The 20,058-nt window shown below is 39.4% G+C and overlaps 1 protein-coding gene across 2 annotated transcripts; it reads left to right on the forward strand.

Moving 5' to 3' along the window:
• The first annotated feature begins 478 nt into the window (after positions 1-478).
• Positions 479-8,471, forward strand: pafah1b2 (platelet-activating factor acetylhydrolase 1b, catalytic subunit 2). 2 transcript variants are annotated; one of them, XM_058626504.1, is made up of 6 exons: positions 479-657; positions 1,024-1,105; positions 4,300-4,389; positions 4,771-4,887; positions 5,622-5,744; positions 6,438-8,471. In XM_058626504.1, exons 2-6 carry the CDS (start codon positions 1,025-1,027, stop codon positions 6,714-6,716), a joined length of 690 nt encoding a protein of 229 aa, XP_058482487.1. In that variant the 5' UTR covers positions 479-657; position 1,024; the 3' UTR covers positions 6,717-8,471. The 2 variants fall into 2 exon arrangements, with proteins under 2 accessions (XP_058482487.1, XP_058482486.1); XM_058626503.1 differs by lacking the exon at positions 479-657 and having other exon boundaries at positions 668-1,105.
• The last annotated feature ends 11,587 nt before the right edge of the window (positions 8,472-20,058 follow it).

Below are 20,058 nucleotides of genomic sequence, written 5' to 3' on the forward strand. Positions count from 1 at the left end.
AATAAATCATCAGGATAAATAAAAGTATAACAGTAATATAAACTAAATGCATGAGAAGATTTAATAATGATAAAAAATAAATATTGTAAAATAAATTATAATAATTAATTTGCAGCTTAATCCACGCAGACACAGATAGACACAGTAGACTCAAAAGGTAATGAACATAAGTGCATTAATATAGGTCATTTGACTGAAAAACTGTTTATAAAGTTATTACTGACCTACATGGTTATTTTATTAACCACGAGGTCTACAAAATATGTAAATATTTACTCATTTAACAATGAGGCATATACAGGCATATACTGTACATGCCACTATGTACTTTTTATCAGGCAACACCTGACAGAGTTTAAACTATGGCTAATGACATAGCTGTCTTGTAGTTATAGATATATATAGTATATAGTGACAGGCTGATTGTGCTGTCTGACAATCAGCAGCAGCGACAGCAGCGTCCTCCTGCGGTGTTTTACTGCTAGCAGCAGCGCTTCCCTCGTCATACAGGCCTGAATGCCTTGTTGACACACCCTTTGTGGGCTCGTCGAGTATCATCAGCATCATCCCGCGTCTACTGGCCGACGGCGGTGAATTCAAGAGTTACTCTAAAGCTGAGAGAGCTGAGAAGCTAAGCGGGGAACAACACTCAGTCAGGTAGCTTGTCACGTAAATAAAGAACCAAGCATTTTCTGGAAGTGTGCACTTCAGTCTCGCACGCATCATATGTTAAGTGTCAGGGATCCAGCCAGCTCTGTCCAGGCATTAGCAGGCTAGAAAACAGGCCAACAAGCTGTAGAGCTAGAGTAAAAGCAAGCTGGATTGATTGTTTGCTTTGTTATCAGTTATCAGTTGAAAGCTAAAGTAGCCTGTATCCTTAGTCCAGTCTGTCTGCTAAGATGCTACATTACATCGACGTTTCTGTTACTGCCTGCTGCTGCTGCTGATGGTGATGCTGATGGTGTTTCCCTCCTCACACCGTCTGTCACATCCGTGTATCTGTGGTGCTGTTTCCTGCTGCAGGATGTGTGATGAGGAGTTGAATCCAGCTGCAGTAGCCCAGCCAGTAGAGGATGTACATGGAGATGGACGGTGGATGGCACAGGTTGGTGTTATTTATGATCACGTAGGGATCATTGTGTTATACAGAAAAGAGCCGGTTAGGTTTTTTTTTTGTGAAGTGGGGGGAAAGGAACATAGCATATGAAACCTTTACAATCTTAAACAATAGTGTTACGTTACTATTATAATAACGATGCAGAGAGTGGGGTTACCGTCTACATCTTGCAGGTTCAATAACAAACCCCATTATTGGCTGATGCCTAACTCCTCAGTTAATCCCATCTATCCATCCATCTTCTACCGCTTTATCTTTCACAACAAATATGACACCTCAGTGTCTCTGTCTAGTCATGTGTTAATCTCATAGATACATTTATTGTCATGGATCCAGTGTGTGAAGTGGGAATGAAAACGTGTCAGTGCTTTCTTTATCCATGTAAGGCATGTGCTGTATGTCTGTTGGTATTGCTTAATCATTAAATTAAGATTTTCCACTAAAATATACAAGGAAATGCTTGTTATATCCACACGTCTATTTATCTAAATAATTACACACAACTAAAAACGGGTCTTATGTTACACATGTGCCAACTGGTATTTAGATTATTCTTAAATTAAATTTGAAGCACACAGTGCATTTTACATTTTTAAACCCACTAGAAACAAAAGACGATACTCTCTGAGAACAGGTGAAAGTCATGTGGTGCAGCCTGGAAATGATTATTCTGGGCCGGGGTGAGAGATATGGTAAAAATACAATATCAGGGTTTTAGCTAGCGCCCCTTATGCTATAAATTGCGTGTATTACGCCAGATTTATTGCGGCACTCAATTTTGCGCGTCAGTGTCAATGCTGTGATCTAATTATGCCAGTGTAACCGAGCGTTCCACAGTCGCCTGAAATGTTCATAAAATCAACAACTAAACAACGGAACAAGGCACGAGTTAGCCGATTCAGGTAACCACCGCTTCCCACTCATACTTTTTATTATCAGCGAGAACAAGAACATCGGAAGTCCGCCACCCACAACAACATTACGTCATTTCAGAGAGACGAGAGGATAGTATGGCCGTTTCTCAATACTCAAGTAAGCCACTTGCTTACTTGGGAAGTATACTTGAGAAGTACAGGAGTATGTGGCTGTTTCTCAATACTCAAATAAGCAAGTATGTATTTATTGTATTTAAATACAGATACAATGACCGTGCGACTTTAATATAAATCTAAAATTCGAAGTTAAAATAAATAAAACATTAATAATATACAAACTTTCAGGTCAAAACATTTCCAAAAAATAACACGTCAACAACAAATCTATGGATCACACCGAGCATCTAATGACAGCGACGTCTGAGCCAGCGGATCATTTCATCAGGACAGGCCGAGGTAACGCTGCTCACAGTGAGCGCCGAGCATTCGCTGCCAAACTACAAATACGTCAGATCTTAATACATAAACCACATGTTTGAATTCTAAATGACTAATTTCTCACCTCAAATGATGTTGAAACTTTGTTCCGGGACACAGAAAAATTATTTATTTCTATTATCTGCTGCTATGCTCCGCCGAAATGTATTCTGGGATACATGGCCATCCCAAGTACGCTTAAGTCACCTCCGATGCATACTTGGTAAAAATGGGCGGAGCGAGAACACTTCCGGGTTTGAGAACCGTCCTTGCTGTTCGCTTACTTGAGAATTGGAACAGCACTTGGACTGAGGCTGATGACGTTTTCAGAAGTACGAACAAGTACGCACAAGTATGGATATTGAGAAACGGCCTATGTTACACCCACACCAACATCGAAGCGTGGAAATAACAACAATGAGTGTGTAGTCTAGGCTGCGTTGCACATTTACAATGCATCTCGTTGTGAATGAGGGACGTCTGTCTAGAAGCTATTGGTTTATTCAGCTGCTTTTGTGTTGGATGTTAAAATCATTTTTGCACTAAACTAAACCATTAAAGGCGACATAGACCGGAAGCTCCAATTAATGCTGCGTTTGTGTGTGTGTATCTGCGTCATTACCTCGTTTATGAAACCCTAAAGTTTCAGAACAACAGTTCAGCAACTGCTGAGAAAATAGTGTTGTATTGTTTTCCTGGGCTCTGCAAAGCGGATCGGCACTTCCCTATGCTGATGATGTCATCAGAAATCCTCACCACTCCTCTCACCACCGTAGCGCCTCCTGGTGCGGGCACTAGTCCGGGCACATCCGGTTGCGTACATTAAACCGCAGAAGAAGAAGAACTACTCTCGTTGTAGCTGCTAAGATGCAGAGCATCCACCGTCCACGTTCTGGGGGTGTGGTTTTAGTCTGAAACAGCGCGGCTGACGAGAGCGTCAGTGAGGAGATATTTTGATCGGCTCGTTTGCAGCGATTAGGAGGTTTTTAACCATGAAAACAAGTTAATATATGTAAGTAGACCTCCATAACTAACATATATGTGTGATACAAGCATTCTATGTCGCCTTTAACAAATAACTGACTGAATGTCTATCAAGCTTGTGAAGCTATTGGTTTTTTAAGATTTCTCTAGTGGTGCACAGGTATTTAATAAATAAGTAATTCAGTACATTTCTATCTGTTTATATGTTTTTAAAACAGGAAAGAAATATTTTTATGTGTTATGTTTAAGTCAAGTCTGATGTTGCCTTGCACAAATGAATGATCATTTTCTGTTTTTCTGTATCGCTATCGGATCGGGATCGGCCGATTCTAAACCTCAGATATCGGTATCAGATCAATACCTAAAACAGCTCCAAATGCTGTTATGTGCTGCTATAAAAATACATCAAAACCAGAGATGATATTGAGTATGCACACACAGCATTTGCACTGTAAAAGTCTTTTGTTCAAATAAAGCTTTTCTTCAGTATAAATTACAGTGTATCCAATCATAGAAATCAGTCTTACCTGTGACCCTATCGGTCCTGGCCCAGACTTTGGAAATAACTGGTTTAAAGGCTCTTTCTAGTGAATCTATGAAAGATAAATTCTCTAAAGCTGCTAGAGACAGTTTGCTTTGCTCCAAGCTCTCTATCAGATGGGACACCAGACGTGTCTCAACAGTGATGAGCTAGGATTTGGAAAATGTGTAACACAAAGGTCTTATCTCATACTCATAGACTATATATTGAACTAATTGTATTTATGTTTTTCTTCCATTCCTCCTTTCATAACTATGGACTACATCACAAGCTATTTTTTAATCTGTCTATGTTTGTTTTTCCAGCACACAAGATTTGTGCAGGAGTGTAAAGATGGTGAACCAGATGTACTTTTCGTTGGTGATTCAATGTTTCAACTAATGGAGCAGTATGAGGTGAGTTAAGATTTTAACCTTTGCCCTAGATGGCACTAGGGATTATGATTCAGAGATTATAAAATAGTGATTGATGCATTCAAATTCATATTTGAAAATAGAACCTTTAATGATTAATAATTCAATAATTTGATGTATTTACTCCCCGGATCTTTTATTTTTTAATTCAGATGGAAGGACATTTTTCTGAGGAAACTAGAAAAATATACAATAGTGAGCCTCTAATTCAGGGGTCTCAAAACTGGGGCATGTGGCCTCATGTGGACCTCAATCGATTGCATGCGGCTATATTACTTTGTTACCACAAAAAGCAGTAGTAACCAAAGTAAGAAACACAGAATTGCTTTGATGAAATGCAGATGTATGTTTTCCTGTCCACAGGTCTGGAAGGAGTTTTTCTCTCCTCTTCATGCTCTAAACTTCAGCATTGCAGGAGACACCACCTGTAATGTGCTGTGGAGGCTTCAGAATGGAGAGCTGGAGAACATCGGTCCCAAGGTAAAGATGAGCCTATACTGATCTTCGGCAGAAAACAGGTTTCATACCATTTATGTGCACATTTTCACATCTCAGGTGCAAAATAAACACATTGTTATATTTATGTAAAATGTGCATTGTACCACTGCGACACACAGAGTTCACACAAAAAACGTACTCTTACACACGACATTGTGCACAATTGTGCACGATTTCCTCTAATCTAGAACAGCGTTTGTGCAGTTTTGTGACCAAGTTCCAAGTTTTAACACCAAATGATGTTAAAAATAATTGTTTCACAAGGAACCACAGATTTTAGCCCCTTCAAAAAAGGCTCACACTTAAATCTGCAATTACTTAATGTTTGCTGTTTTTTCTAACTATTAGTCAGCCTTTTTTGTAACTTGCATGTTTAAAATTCCATTTAAAATTTTGCTAAGTAACTCAAACTTGCCAAATGAGGCAGTTTCAAGGTGGAAATCATAGACCTAAGCAGGCTTATATTTCTTTCTTGTTTTTATCACTGGCAGCTGTGTATGGAGATTGAGCCTCCATGCCCCTGTGCCCCATGGCAAAGTTAGCACTTGCTGTGTGCTCGTACCTCAACACCCCAACACCTCAACAACCACACTTAAAAAACACGATCGATCACTTTAACTTGTTAAAATCGTTGCACAATCCATAGGAAGTAAGCAGGATCTTGGGAGCTTAGTCTGTCAAGTTAAATTAAACAAAATGCCTCTTCTCTTGACAAGGTGGTGGTGTTGTGGGTGGGAACCAACAATTATGAACACACAGCAGAGCAGGTTGCAGGAGGAATCCTAGCCATTGCACAACTGCTCGCCTCCCACCTCCCAAAGGCAAAGATAGTTGTACTGGTAAGATTTTTGTTGCAGCTAGCACTGTTACTGTTAATGCAGTACCTCACAGTTACACTTCCATCATTACATTATCACAAAAAACAAACAAACAAAAAAAATCAGATACGATCTAAACACATGGCAGATCCCAGTCCTCGTTACGATAAATGTATATTCACATCTTTATTAACAGTCATTTACACTGCACATCAGAGAAAATGAGCAGTAACGATAGTATAAGAACATCATGTCCGGGAAACTCAGAGCAGCTTATATTAACAGCATCAGTGTTGAGTTTAGTGTTGGCTTTAGGCTAATCAGTCCATCACAGGGTCACCACTGAGAAAAACAACGATTCGCTCTCACATTCACACCTATGGTCAATTTAGAGTGTCAATTTGACCTATGCATGTTTTTGGACCTTTAGACAAAAAGGTCCTTGGTCGAACCAGGATTTCGAACAAGTGACCTTCTTGCTGTGAGGCAACAGTGCTAGTCACTACCCCCTGTGTATCTTACTTCTGCGCATGGTCACAAGTATTTATGCTATTCATAATTCATGGTGGTTATCACAGCGATATCAGTAGCTTTACAACCTACTTGCATCCAGTTTTTGTTTTACACAGACATGTTATGACATGATGAATATTTAATATAAGACAAGAGTATACATACTGACAACCATTATATATACATTTTTGTTTTCCTCAGGGTTTGTTGCCTCGAGGGGAGCATCCCAACCCTCTGCGTGTGAAGAATGCTGCTGTGAACGGGTTCCTGCACTCCTGGCTGCCACGGCTGGGTCAGACTCAGCTCTTGGATGTGGGCAGGGAGTTTGTTCACTCTGATGGAACCATCATCCCTAGGCACATGTTTGACTTTCTTCACCTGACATCAACAGGTTACCTCACCGTGGCCAAGCCCCTCAGTGACCTGCTGCTCCAGATCCTGGATGAGACACCAGAGGAGCGACAGGCATCACTGGTGTGAATGAAGGCTATGGCAGAGAGAGAGAGCAGCACGTTAAAACCAGAGGCTGCTGTGGGTGAAGATGAGGGAAGTGGGATGACATTCAGGAGTGGAGAGAGGTGAGGAAAAGGGAGAGAGACCTCATGACAGACATAAAATTAAACCAAATCCTAAACACCTTATTGTCCCCACAGGGAAAATATCTTTCGGCAACAGTATTACAACTGCACAATATACAAGACAAGCAAAAAACAGCACATATGGTGCATGTGGCTACATTTTCTGAGTATACACAAACTCAATTAGTTTTGCTATATATCTATATATCATTATCATTATTATTAGTATAATTATCATTATAATATTAGTATTATTAATAAAACAACAACAATAATAATAACAATATATTTTAGTTTTTGCTCTTGTCAGCAGTCGTATATTGTTTTATTTGTGGCAACTGCTACAATATTAACACTGATCCTATTTTTGATTCAGATTTGAGTAGATTTGATTCACTCACTGCTCTTTTTTTCTTCTATCCCTCTCTCTACCTGTAACTCACACAAAGAGTGAAACACAATGACATCAGACACTTTACAGAAAAATATATAATATAATTTTTTTTTATAATTTTGTTGTTATGAACAGACTTGAAGTCAGTGTTTATTGAGCAGGTGAAGCAAGATCCAATCTCATGTGATCACCGTAGAAGCATCCAGGATGCATTTATATGTTATGGTAACTTTTTCAATTAATTTCAATTTTATTTGTTTGGCGCCAAATCACACCATACATTACCTCAAGGCACTGTACACAGTAAGGCAGAGACCTTTACAATATTATATAGAGAAACCCAGCAGTTCACGCAATGTCCAAACACTAGGCATTGGTGGAGAGAAAAATCTCCCTTTTAACAGGAAGAAATCTCACAAACTAGGGAGAGAAGATTAATGACATACAGTGCTGCAAAAAAGTATTTGCCCCCTTCCTGATTTCTTATTTTTTAGCAAGATCAGATGTGTATATCTTAGCAACATCGTAACAGATCGGGATGAATGTTGTCATAAGATAGTAATAGCTATAAGCAGTTAAAGTTCTATACAGATCAAAAGTTAAACAATTCATGTGTCGGTATGTAAAACACAGGTGTGCTCTCTGAGTGCTCTTGTCTTTTGCTGGTTGTAGGCCAGCAGAGGGCACACACTGCTTACCTTATACACACTCAAATATCCCTGTAACTGGCACAGACTCTCTCTCCCTCTCCCTCCTTGTCATATAAATATAAAGTGCAGAAGCTCATTTTGATCCTCACTTCCTTTTTATGTCTGTCTCCGTTGTGTTCACAGAGACTCCAGCTTTTCCACACTGCAACCTGACATTGTGTAGTTACGGAGTAAGTTTAGAAAGAAAAAATAGCCACTTGGTTATTAGAGGGAACACGGAATATTGTCATGCTAAATAATCAAGAAAAATCACACTTTGTATGGATAAGAAATTGAAATTATACTGTTGTCTTGAGCTCTGCACATTCATGTGCAATGTTGAATAGATATATTGAATATGTGTCTGTGTGCCTTAAGTGTTGATGAAGACAGTATGATTGTGTAAGTGAGATGTTTGTGTGTTTAGAAGTGAGTCCAGTTGTATATAAGAAGTGAAGCTTGAGAAACTGAGATATATTGAAAGTTTTTTTGGTGCAATACAGTGTTTGCACTACTTTGATTCGCTGTCACATTATTGTGTCAAAGCATTCCAATAATAAAAACAAAGATCTGATGATGTCAATGTTTTCTATTCAACATGAGGGCTGCAACAATTAGTCAAGTAATCGATTAAGTTAATCATCAACTATTTTCATCACTGATTAATTGGTTTGAGTTTTCAGCTTCTTAAATGTGACTATTTTATGGTTTCTTTGCTCTATATAACAAATCTATTTGTATTTTTGCTTTGTGCACAAAATAAGACATGTCATATCGATGTTTGGGAAACACTGATCAACAATGTGTGATGTTGGTGTTTTAACACCCACACTTTTTCTGCAGTTTTTCCTCAGTTTTGCACAAACGCCTCACGACAGTCGCTCCGTTTCTCTGGCCGCTCTGTCTGCGCTCGCTTCGTTGCAGACCTGCACTGTGAGGTCTCCTCACTGTCAGGATCGGAAGTTGATTCGAAGCTTTTCAAAATAAAAGCGAGCATACCGGAAGCACGTATTTTTCGTTCCCAATGTTTATTTCTTGGGTCTTTATTTTATGTATACAGTGTAAATATGTTTATGTGTTTAATTAAAGAGATTTAAAAAACTGTATATCGTTCCAGTTCAACTGGATAAGGTGAAAAAACGCAGGAAAATGTCAAGATAAAAAAACAAACAAAATATTATATAAAAAAAAGAAAATACAAAACGTGTGGGATAATGCATCTACACTCCAACCTATTGCTGACTGTTCTTTTTTTTCTATACCATTATTTATCATTGAAAATGTAGCCCCCTGCACTGTTCGACCTATTTACATGTTGATTTACTCGTTTTTTTATATATAGGCATATCTTATGTGTGTTTGCAATTGTAACACCTCATAATTCATTTAATAATTGCTTAATATTGTTTGTACTATGTTCTTACCTTGTGCTGTCGGACCACATGGCTTTGCCAATGGAGGGTGTGAGGGTTGATGATTTTTCATGAACTTAGATTTGTGTATTCAAAGTGAATTACTGAATACCTAGTTACATGACCCAGATAACCAATAACCTCTGTTACGAAAACAGTAAGAGAAAACAGTAGACACAAAACAAACTTTCAAATGTCTTTTTATTTTACTTTTTATTTTTTGACGATTTTAATGATTAGTGTTTTTAGTGTTATAGCTCCCACAAAGAAAACAACAACAACCTTTTTTTCCACAATTAAGCTTGACCAATAAAATGGTCGATTTTCTTTGTTTTCTTCTTAAAATTCCTGCTCTTTGTACTCACAGTACGCCAAGTACCCTCTTTTGTCCATCATCTCTTCACAGAAGAGCCACATATCTTCGATGTGGTAAAAGAAAAACTTAAAAGGCTCCAGAATCAATTCTTTGTCCTCCTCATTTGGATCCATGAAACCATGCAAAAAAAATACGTCTTAGTTAGGGACCAATGACAAATAAGTACACACTATAAATACTGTTTATACTCTCTTTCTGGGTGCGAGTGCACACACACATACACCCACACAAAATTATATAAAAACTATATGATATAACTCAGTTGTCTTGGTCTTTGAGTAGGAAAATGGCACATTTAAGTGAGCACTATCGATACGATAACAACGCTAAAAACTACCCAAAAGTCCAAAACCCAATTCTTTCAAATTAATATAACTTTTCATGGCAATATAGAGTGTGCAACATAACGTTCTAGTGAATAAAGACTGTTTCTGTTTCTTCGTATGACGCAAAGTTGTTGTCACTTGACTTTTACTCACCTCGTCGTCTCCACACTTCACAGGGGGAACGAAAAATACGTGCTTCCGGTATGTTCGCTTTTATTTTGAATACGTGCTTCCGGTATGCTAGCTTTTATTTTGAAATGCATCGAATTAACTTCCAGTCCTGACAGTGCAGCAGACCTCACAGTGCAGGTCTGCAACGAAGGGTCCTGACAGTGCAGGTCTGCAGCCAGACTGTCTTGGCTGAGGCTGCCTCCTCTCCCCCTCCCTCTCTTGTTGTTCCCTCAAACATGACACCGGCTGTGAGTGTGACCGGCTGATGATTGGCTTTTCTGCCTTAAGTCCCGCCTCTCTTGATGTGTTAGATTTATCGTTCAGCTCGTGCTGAGCAGGCGGGAACTAGCTGGTTCATAGTTCACAGACTAAGAAAAGTGGTAGATAATCTGACCTTCGAATATTCATTACAAATATTATAACACATAGGTTCTTTAGTAAAGTTAAAGGTTACATTTTACGTAGTTTGTTTTTGATGATTTCATGATCTTTCTTCTATCTGCCACTAATAGTTCTTTTCATAATCAATTAGTATGTCAATTTCCTTGATTACTCAGTTTTTTGGACAATGAAATATCAAACATATTTTTCCCAAACCTTGTAATGATGGTTTTCTCAGATGTGTCTTTTTGTCCACAAATGAAAAGTATTCAGTTTTAATCATTTCTTTGTCCCCCCCCCCCCCCCCCCCCCCCCCCCCACACACACACACACAAACTGATAAACTGATTATCAAAATGATAATTGAAGTATGGCCTTTTGAGAACTTTTGAGAACTGCTATGAAGCCTTGAGTAGGACTCTTTCTTTGCCTCCAAACCCCTGCTCTAACTTTTACTTAGCTCTTTCCTCATGATAATAATAATAATAATAATAATAATAACTTATTAAGCGCCTTTCACAAAACCTCTCACAATTGGATTTTTTTTTTATTTGATGAATTAAATGATTAAATGATTAAATCGTGGACATTCAGTTACTGATATCTAATCTCTAATCTAAGAGCTGGCTGACTGGGGACATATAAATATTGTGACCACTAACTCACTAAATAGCCTCACTTGAAATAATACACTTATTGCAAGATCATACGGTGTAGTAGCTGGTGTCCTCCAGGTGGAGGCGCTGTAGAAGACCTGTAGAAGACCAGCTTGGTGTAGGTGTAGTAGTTGAATAATAATATAAAGCATGGGAGATGAAGGTGTGTGATGTGCAGACGTGATGATGTGTGTATGTGTTTGTGTAGCGCAAAAAATAAAAAGACTGTGTCTCGCTGTATTACTCAGGCTGCTCTCCAGCGTCTATTCACGGGCGCGATCCCACTACTGAGCGGCACGGGGGCTTTGACCTGCTCCGTATCCGGCCTGGGTCGGTGCACCCCTCCTTAGACGACCTGGTGATCCCGGGCTCCCCCAGGAGAACCATATCGATACCGAACTTAGTGCGGACACCCGCTCGACATAGTCCACTGGAGCTCAGAACTCCTGAGCTCAAACGATCCGCCAGACTCAGCCTCCCGGTAACTTGGATTACAGGCGCGCGCCACCGCACCCGGCGACAGTGTTCCAATTTCACAGAGTTTTTAACTTTCTCGCCACATAGAACTCCACAGTGACATCTAGTGGTCTTAGATAAAACTGCAGACAGGAAGACTTCACAATCACTGATGATAAAGCAGCATATCTCTCAGATTAATAATATTTAGACATTTTGTAATCTGTCATACTAAATCCATCTATACATCTATGCATCCATACATTATTTAATTATCATATCAACAAGCTGTGTTAAATATCTAAGTGAAATAATTGAGAAAAGTGTTTCACAGAAACAATTTTTATTTTATTAGTCATGTTTGTTCCAATTTTATTAAGTCCGTTTTTATTTCTGTTAAAATTGTAACAGTATTGTATTTTTGAATTAATTACTGTATATTATTGTCATACAGGAAAGAGATTTGTTTTATTTTTTTCAAGGAGCATTTTATTTCAGTGACCTCTGACATTTGGCATGTAGCTTAAACTTATAATGGACTGTTTGTTTATTTTCGAAAGCACATTTTATCTAATATGCTATAATGCTTTAGGGGAAAATCCAATTACAACACAGAAAAAACATCGAGATATATATTGAGTATCGCCATTCAGCTAAAAAATATCGAGATATGACTTTTAGTCCAATATCGCCCAGCCCTATAACTGATTCTAATGATTCTAATGATTTCAGAACACTGAAAACAACTGCTTTACAAGTCACTAGTCACTTGATTGTGTGTGTGTCACGTGTAAAACGAAGTCACAGCAGTTTCATGCAGCCGTGCAGTGATGACTCCGCCCACATTGAGGAGGTACTATAAGCCTCCACATCTTCCGCGGCCGACTAAAAACACATTTCTTTCGACTCTGTATATTGAACTTATGAGTAGCACTTTATAGTTTGGCATCCTTGAAGCACTTACTTCTAGCTCTTGTTTGTATCCAAATGTTGAAAAGCACTTATTGTAAGTCGCTTTGAATAAAAGCGTCTGCTAAATGACATGTAATGTAATGTAAATGCATTGAAAAAATCCCGAACAAGCGGACAGGCAGGATTAGGACATCCGGTTTTCAAAATAAGATAATAAATGATTTCAAATGGTTCAAAAAGAATGTAATTTAAAGTCATAAATACGCCAGGGACAGATATTATCTACATCCTGTGTAACTTTAACATTTATAAACTTACCCACGAGATGTTTACTGTACAGAGATGCCCCTGCCTGCAGCATGGATGTATTATAAGAACTGGATAGAGCACCGCCCCCTCTGCCTTGAAGACAATTTTGTCATGGTGGCCACTCGTGGTACTGCAACAAAAAATACTTATGCGACCCAAAAAGCAATTTTCCCATTGACCACAATAGTAAAATAGACGCCTGTAAAACTGTTCACAGGACACCTCGAGACATGGACACAGGCATGTATAGATCTTTATATTCTATATTTTTAATTCATGGAATTTCGCATTTGTAAAACCTTCCTAAAGGCCATAAAATGCCCAGAAAAATCTTATGACGTCACAGCTGGTACGAGCACAGGTACAAGCTGTGTTGTGTTGTGATTTTGCAGTGCCCTGACCTCTCAGGGCCACCGTAGTTGGGGCCTAGGCCTGTGCCTGTAATCTCCATTGTTTTTATGAGCAAGGCCTACATGCAGGCAGAAAGCCTTAATCGTAAGTGCGCGTTTTAGAACAAAGAGAATCCCCCTGTTCAACACAAAGAACTGTTTTAAGGACCCCTTTCCCAACATTCCTTGCTCTTTACAACTATGTGTGACATTCCAGGAGCAGGATCCTAATTTTTCATTGGCCGCCTCTGCTTTAGGAACCCCCACTGGCTGAGACCATAAAAACACCAAGCAACCCCAGTTCATTCTATTTTGTTATTTTTTCTCAGTGTAAAAAATTAAAGTCACTTGTTTTATTACTAGGGAACGCATCATAGCCCGTGGTCACGAGGAAAAGATTTGGCCTTATAACTGGAGAGTTGCCAGTTCAAATCCCAGGATGGGTCAAAGGCTGGAGTGTCTCTGAGCAAAGCACCCAATCTTCCATTGCTCCCTGGGCACAGATTAGTGCCACCCACTTTTCCTGCCCCCAGTTTGTGTGTATTCACTTCCGGTGTGTATGAAGGAATTTACTATCATTAATTGGTAAGTGGGGCAAAACAATTCTTTGTGTACACATGTAGTTGCATATCATTAATAACAGCTTTTTTAAGGTGTTTTAGCCTTTTTGGCCACACGTAACCCAACTTTTCGTCACTGAAAACTGAAACTTTCAAAGTGGAAATTTGCAGTAACCTCATCAGAATTAGTTTTATTTATATATTTTTATTAGTTGTATTTTTATTTTAGATGCTGGAGGAGCACCTCTGCAACACAGATGCCAACAGATTAGAGGAGCTACACTGCATATGTGAAATGTATATCTCAGATGTTGCTGTTCATTTTTCTGTAAAACTTGCAAAACAGAGAAGGAGCAGATGTGTGGGCCAAACAGGCTTTTTTTAATAAAGCTTTATTTGAATAAGAATATGTTACAATGTATACAACACAGAATCAGACAGAATGAAGAAAGCTAGGATAACAAAGGAAAGAAAATAAAATTAATCAAAAGACCAAAAAAAAAAAAAACACAAAGACCAAACACAACAACATAAAGGAACCAATGACAAATATAGACAAATTTGCAAGCAAGAGAGAGGTGGGATCATGATAACGTCATTTTCCTAAAGTACTTTATCCTAGGACCTGTTTCAGGGCCATTCCTGTGTGGATAAAACACCAATTCAATATTTCAACACCAATAAAACAAATTGAAAAGGCTTTTATAAAATAATTTCCTTTCTTTTGATACTTAATTTATTTCTTTATTTCTTTATTCTGTGTGACTTGTTCATTTGAGTTTGTATTTTTGAACCATCCACAATAAGTGAAATAAGTTGGGCTAACCCTTGATAAAATAGAGAAACTGTTGTTGTTGCTCTTTATACTTGCTGTGTTGCTCTATGTTATCTCATACAGTATATATTCTATATTTATATGTTATATATTTTATTGAATCTGGGAAGTTCCTTAGGGAAGGAACTTTATGTGCATGGGCATCAGTTTGTCTGGATCAGCAAGAGATGGGGAAAGAAAGCAGTGAAATGCTTTAATATACATGCTGTATGTTAATGCATTAATTAATTAAACAGTTTTAAGTTTAAAGAAATAATTAACTTCTATTGAGTTATGAATAGATAAAAAAAGCCTATAGCTGTTATAATGCACAGTAGTGTGAATTGTGCACGTGCGTGTGTGCTATGGTTGTTGTACATGCTGTAACTGTTTTGTTGCATATATTGCATGATAGTGAATTTTGTATGTGGTTGTGTTTGTGTGTGTTGATTTTTTTTTTTTTTTTTTTTTACCCTGACTGAAAGCCCATGGTACACTACTGAATCTATCAGATAAGTATGATTTAAACCAGCAGAGGGCAGAACCTGTGATCCCAAGAGTCTGCTCCATTCTCTGCAATAAAATATCATGATCAATGGTGTCAAATGCAGCACTAAGATCTAACAGGACAAGTAAAGAGACTAGACCATTATCTGAGGCCAAGAGAAGATCGTTACTAACTTTAATTAGTGCTGTTTCTGTGCTATCGTTTAAAATAAAACCTGACTGAAAATCTTAAAACAGACCATTAATGCACAAATATTCACACAATTGATTGGCCACTGCTTTTTCTAAGATTTTAGAAACGAAGGGAAGATTTGATATAGATCAGTGATCAGCTAAAAATCTTGGTCAAGGGTCGCTTTTTTGAGAAGGGGTTTAATAACTACTACTTTAAAGGTTTGGGGCACATATCCAGTTAATAAGGATAGATTAATTTGATTTAATATAGAGCTATTAATTAAAGGAAACACATATTTAAACATGATGGTTTGGAGGACGTTACTAATTATGTTAACTCAGGGAGATCTATAGGGGAGAAACTGTCTAACTGTATAACTCTACACCTGGTGTTCTAAAGCTCTTGTGCTAAAAGATGAGTCAGTCCCAATATGAGGGAGGAGATGATACATTTTTTCTCTAATTGATGTTATTTTATTCACAAAAAAGTTCATAAAGTCATCACTGCTCAGTGTTAAAGGAATAGATGGTTCAGTGGAGCTGTGGCTCTGTGTCAGCCTGGCTACAGTGCTGAAAAGAAACCTGTGATTATTCTGATTTTATTTAATTAAAGAAGAATAATAAGCAGCTCCAGCTTTGTATAGGGCTTTTTTGTAAGCTACAAAACCATACCCTCAGATGTACTGATATATGGCACCGAGTTAAATAAAGACTGCACTGTCTCTTTGAATGTATTAATATTATTATCAGACAGGCATCGGCTGTAGCGGTATTATTTATTTATGTTATTGTAGTTAATTACTGTGCAATTAAATGTGAGTAAATAATGATCAGTTAGGAGAAGGTTTTGCTTTTGGCTATGTCATCACTGGTCACATTGGGCAAAGGGTCAGAAAGTGTCAGTTTTTCGTTTTCTAGTTATAGGTTTGTTTTTTCGCCTTTTCTCTTGCCTTTGGCATTCTTTTATTTTCATGTTTTTGAATAGCGTTTTTGCTCTTCCGTTCGGCATTCTTTTTTGTTCATGTTTTTGAGAGAGCAATAAAGCCTCATTTTTGATTTCACATATCTGACTCAGTCTCGTGCATATTGGATCCAAGTTCTGTGGTACGAACCCTGACACCTCCGTAATCAGGTGTCATTACTGCTGATATGAATAGTAACTTTACTGAATCTACGATTATCTTTAGCCAGCAGTTTCAGGTAAGACTCTATGTCGCCTGCTCTGGCCCCAGGAAAACACCTGAAAGTGGTTGCTGGAGTCGCTATTTTCACATTCCTCAGGATGGAGCCACCAATTACCAGAGTTGGCTCCTCAGTCTGTGTGGTGCTGAGAGGGGAAAACTTGTTTGAGGTGTGAGTTGGTTGGTCCCTGCTGAAAAAAACAGCTTAGACCAGCTTAAGATGGTTGATGGTTTTAGCTGGTCTTAGCTGGTCTTAGGCTGGTTTAGTTAGTTTGCCACGCTGGACAACCTGGTCAGGCTGGTGTGTCAGTAGCTGGCCAGCTTGGTATGGCTGGTCATCCAGTCAGGCTAAGCTGGTGTCAGCTGTTCTGTCCAGCTGGTCAGCTAGATGGACCAGCAAAACCTGGATGGTAAGCTGGGCAAGCTGGTTGGATGGCCAGCCACTTAGACTGACCCGGCTGGACTGGGCAAGCATGGCTCATAATAGTCCCTCTTTCCCATGAAGAGGCAAATGCAGGTTGAGAAAATGAATTCATGAAATTAATGTTTTTAGAGGACTTACATTGACTGTCCTAATACCTGTGATCCATTAAAGGCCACATAGAAGCTCCAATTAACGCTGCGTTTGTGTGTGTGTATCTGCGTCATTACCTCGTTTATGAAACCCTAAAGTTTCAGAACAACAGTTCAGCCACTGCTGAGAAAATAGTGTTGTATTGTTTTCCTGGGCTCTGCGAAGCGGATCGGCACTTCCGTAGTTTGATGTCGTCATCAGAAATCCCCACCACTCCTCTCACCACCGTAGAGCCTCCCGGTGCGGGCACGAGTCCGGTTGCGTACATTCAACCGCAGAAGAAGAAGAACTACTCTCGTTGTAGCTGCTGAGATGCAGAGCATCCACCGTGCCAGAGGGGGAGCTGTGTATCTGAGAGCTGGCCTATCTATAACGTCACTTCCAGGTACCTGGCCAATCACAGGACAGTAGGAAAGCTCTCGTTGGCTGGCCAATCACAACACAGTCCACGTTCTGGGGGTGTGGTTTTGGTCTGAAACAGCGCGGCTGACGAGAGCGTCAGTGAGGAGATATTTTGATCGGCTCGTTTGCAGCAATTAGGAGGTTTTTAACCATGAAAACAAGTTAATATATGTAAGTAGACCTCCATAACTAACATATATGTGTGATACAAGCATTCGATGTCACCTTTAAAACCATGAAGAGCAATGAAAAACATTTCCCCATATTTTGTTTCACAGTTTATATATTAATGACACATCAATACTCCAAAAAGTGATTGGTTTGGTCAAAGAGAAAAAAGTACATGTTTTGGCACGTGTGCAAAAGAGTACAAAGTACAATTGTCTACATTAGACATACATTTGGGGCAGCTGTGGCTCAGAGGTGGAGTTGGTCGTCCTCCATTCGGAAGAACGGCGGTGTGTAAATGTGGTTTGAATGATTACATGAGATTAGATTATGGGCAGGTAACCTCTGCTATCAGTTTGAATGTCTGTGTGAATGGGTGAATGTGACAAGTAGTGTAAAAGCACCTTGAGTGGTCAGAAGACTAGTAAGGCGCTATTGAAGTACAAAATGAGGGATTTTAGTTTTGTTTTTTTTCAAAATGATGCAAGTTGAAGTTTCGAAGAAGCTACTATATGCTTCAAATCACAATATTGTGGGTCTTAAAACCATAAACTTTGTATTTGAATTGCGCTCCTCACTCTGAATGCTGCTTCGAGAAGCTGTGTGTGTGTTTGAAGATGGACAAGGAAAAACAAATAGCAGAATAACTAAATCGTGGCTGTTACAGTGCACATCTTTGGCTGTACTTCTTGACGCCGATCTCTTCTGTACTTTATGCTTTTATAAACAAACGGATGGATTATTTAGGGGTCAAAAGAGAGTGGCAGGAGCACTAGTGGCGACAGGATTTTGATTGTGGATGGGCCTCCAGACAACTGGATAGGTTAAAATAAGCCGGGCCCAATAGTAGCCCCACGGGTGAGCCTATGAGCTGAAATCTGACTGCCAGTGAACAAGCTACTGATGTTGCTTTTTGAGCACCTTAAGAAAAAAAGATTCAGCACAGGTCTGGTGTGCAGTGCTCTTTTCATGCTCCTCTGTGTGCAGATGTACATGTCGCCAATCACTAATGCCTGTAATGTGCTGGTATCAGTCCTCCTTGCAAATGCCAGACAGACAAAGCAGAACAATAAATGGCATTCTTTGCAGTGAGCCACTTCCTGCTAGTGCCATCTTTACAGGTGAAAACCCTCATCACAACTGCACTGATGGTGTTCTGCTGTGGGTGGTGATCTAAGAATGCCTGTAATATGGCGGGCTCAGGGCGAGCAAAGTAGTCTATGCCTTGGCTCTCTTACTCCTGCTCTTCCATCTCTTTCTCTTGCTCTTCTGTCTCTCTCTCCTGTTTTTCCATCTTTCAACTCCTGCCCTTCTGTCTCTCCCTCCTGTTCTTCAGTCTCTCTCTCCTGCTCTTCTGACTCCTCTCTTGCTCTTCCGTCTCTCTCTCTTGCTCTTCCGTCTCTCTCCTGCTCTTCTGACTTCTCTCTCTCCTGCTCTTCTGTCTCTATCTCTTGCTCTTCCGTCTCTCTCTTGCTCTTCCGTCTCGCTCTCCTGTTCTTCCGTCTCTCTCTCCTGCTCTTCTGACTTCTCTCTCTCCTGCTCTTCTGTCTCTATCTCTTGCTCTTCCGTCTCTCTCTCTTGCTCTTCGGTCTCTCTCTCCTGTCTTCCGTCTCTCTCTCCTACTCTTCTGACTCCTCTCTCTCCTGCTCTTCTGTCTCTCTCTTGCTCTTCCGTCTCTCTCTCCTGTTCTTCAGTCTCTCTCTCCTGCTCTTCTGACTCCTCTCTCTCCTGCTCTTCTGTCTCTCTCTTGCTCTTCCGTCTCTCTCTCCTGTTCTTCAGTCTCTCTCTCCTGCTCTTCTGACTCCTCTCTCTCCTGCTCTTCCGTCTCTCTCTCCTGCTCTTCCGTCTCTCTCTCTTGCTCTTCCGTCTCTCTCTCTTGCTCTTCCGTCTCTCTCTCCTGCTCTTCTGACTCCTCTCTCTCCTGCTCTTCTGACACTCTCACACTGCTCCATTGGGGATGGTGGATCAACCTGGTGTAACATATAAGGATTGACACAATTTGTTAAGGTTTTGAGGAGTACCCAAATAACACGGTGTCAGAAAGCTGCATTACAATAATCAGTAATATAATGGGCAAATTATTGTTTAATAAAAACAAACATAAACCAGGTGAAAAAAAAAAACTGTAACAAATGCAATTATCTTATTAAATCTGTACTGTTTTCAAGTAGGGTGCCCCCATACCATACTCATACCATATCATAGTTACAACCGCAAGGCCCACATTTTTCCCTGAGAAATTAGCCAAGGCCCACAAGAACATTTTACCGTAAAATATTTTAAATTGAACAGAAACATGCTACACATGCCCACACTAAAAAAATGCAGGTAATTAATGTCCACAACAGTTTGCTGTTAAATGTATAAAAGACAAATATATTTAGTTACTTTTC

Source organism: Solea solea, chromosome 4, assembly GCF_958295425.1.
Source record: "Solea solea chromosome 4, fSolSol10.1, whole genome shotgun sequence".
Lineage (NCBI taxonomy): Eukaryota > Metazoa > Chordata > Actinopteri > Pleuronectiformes > Soleidae > Solea > Solea solea.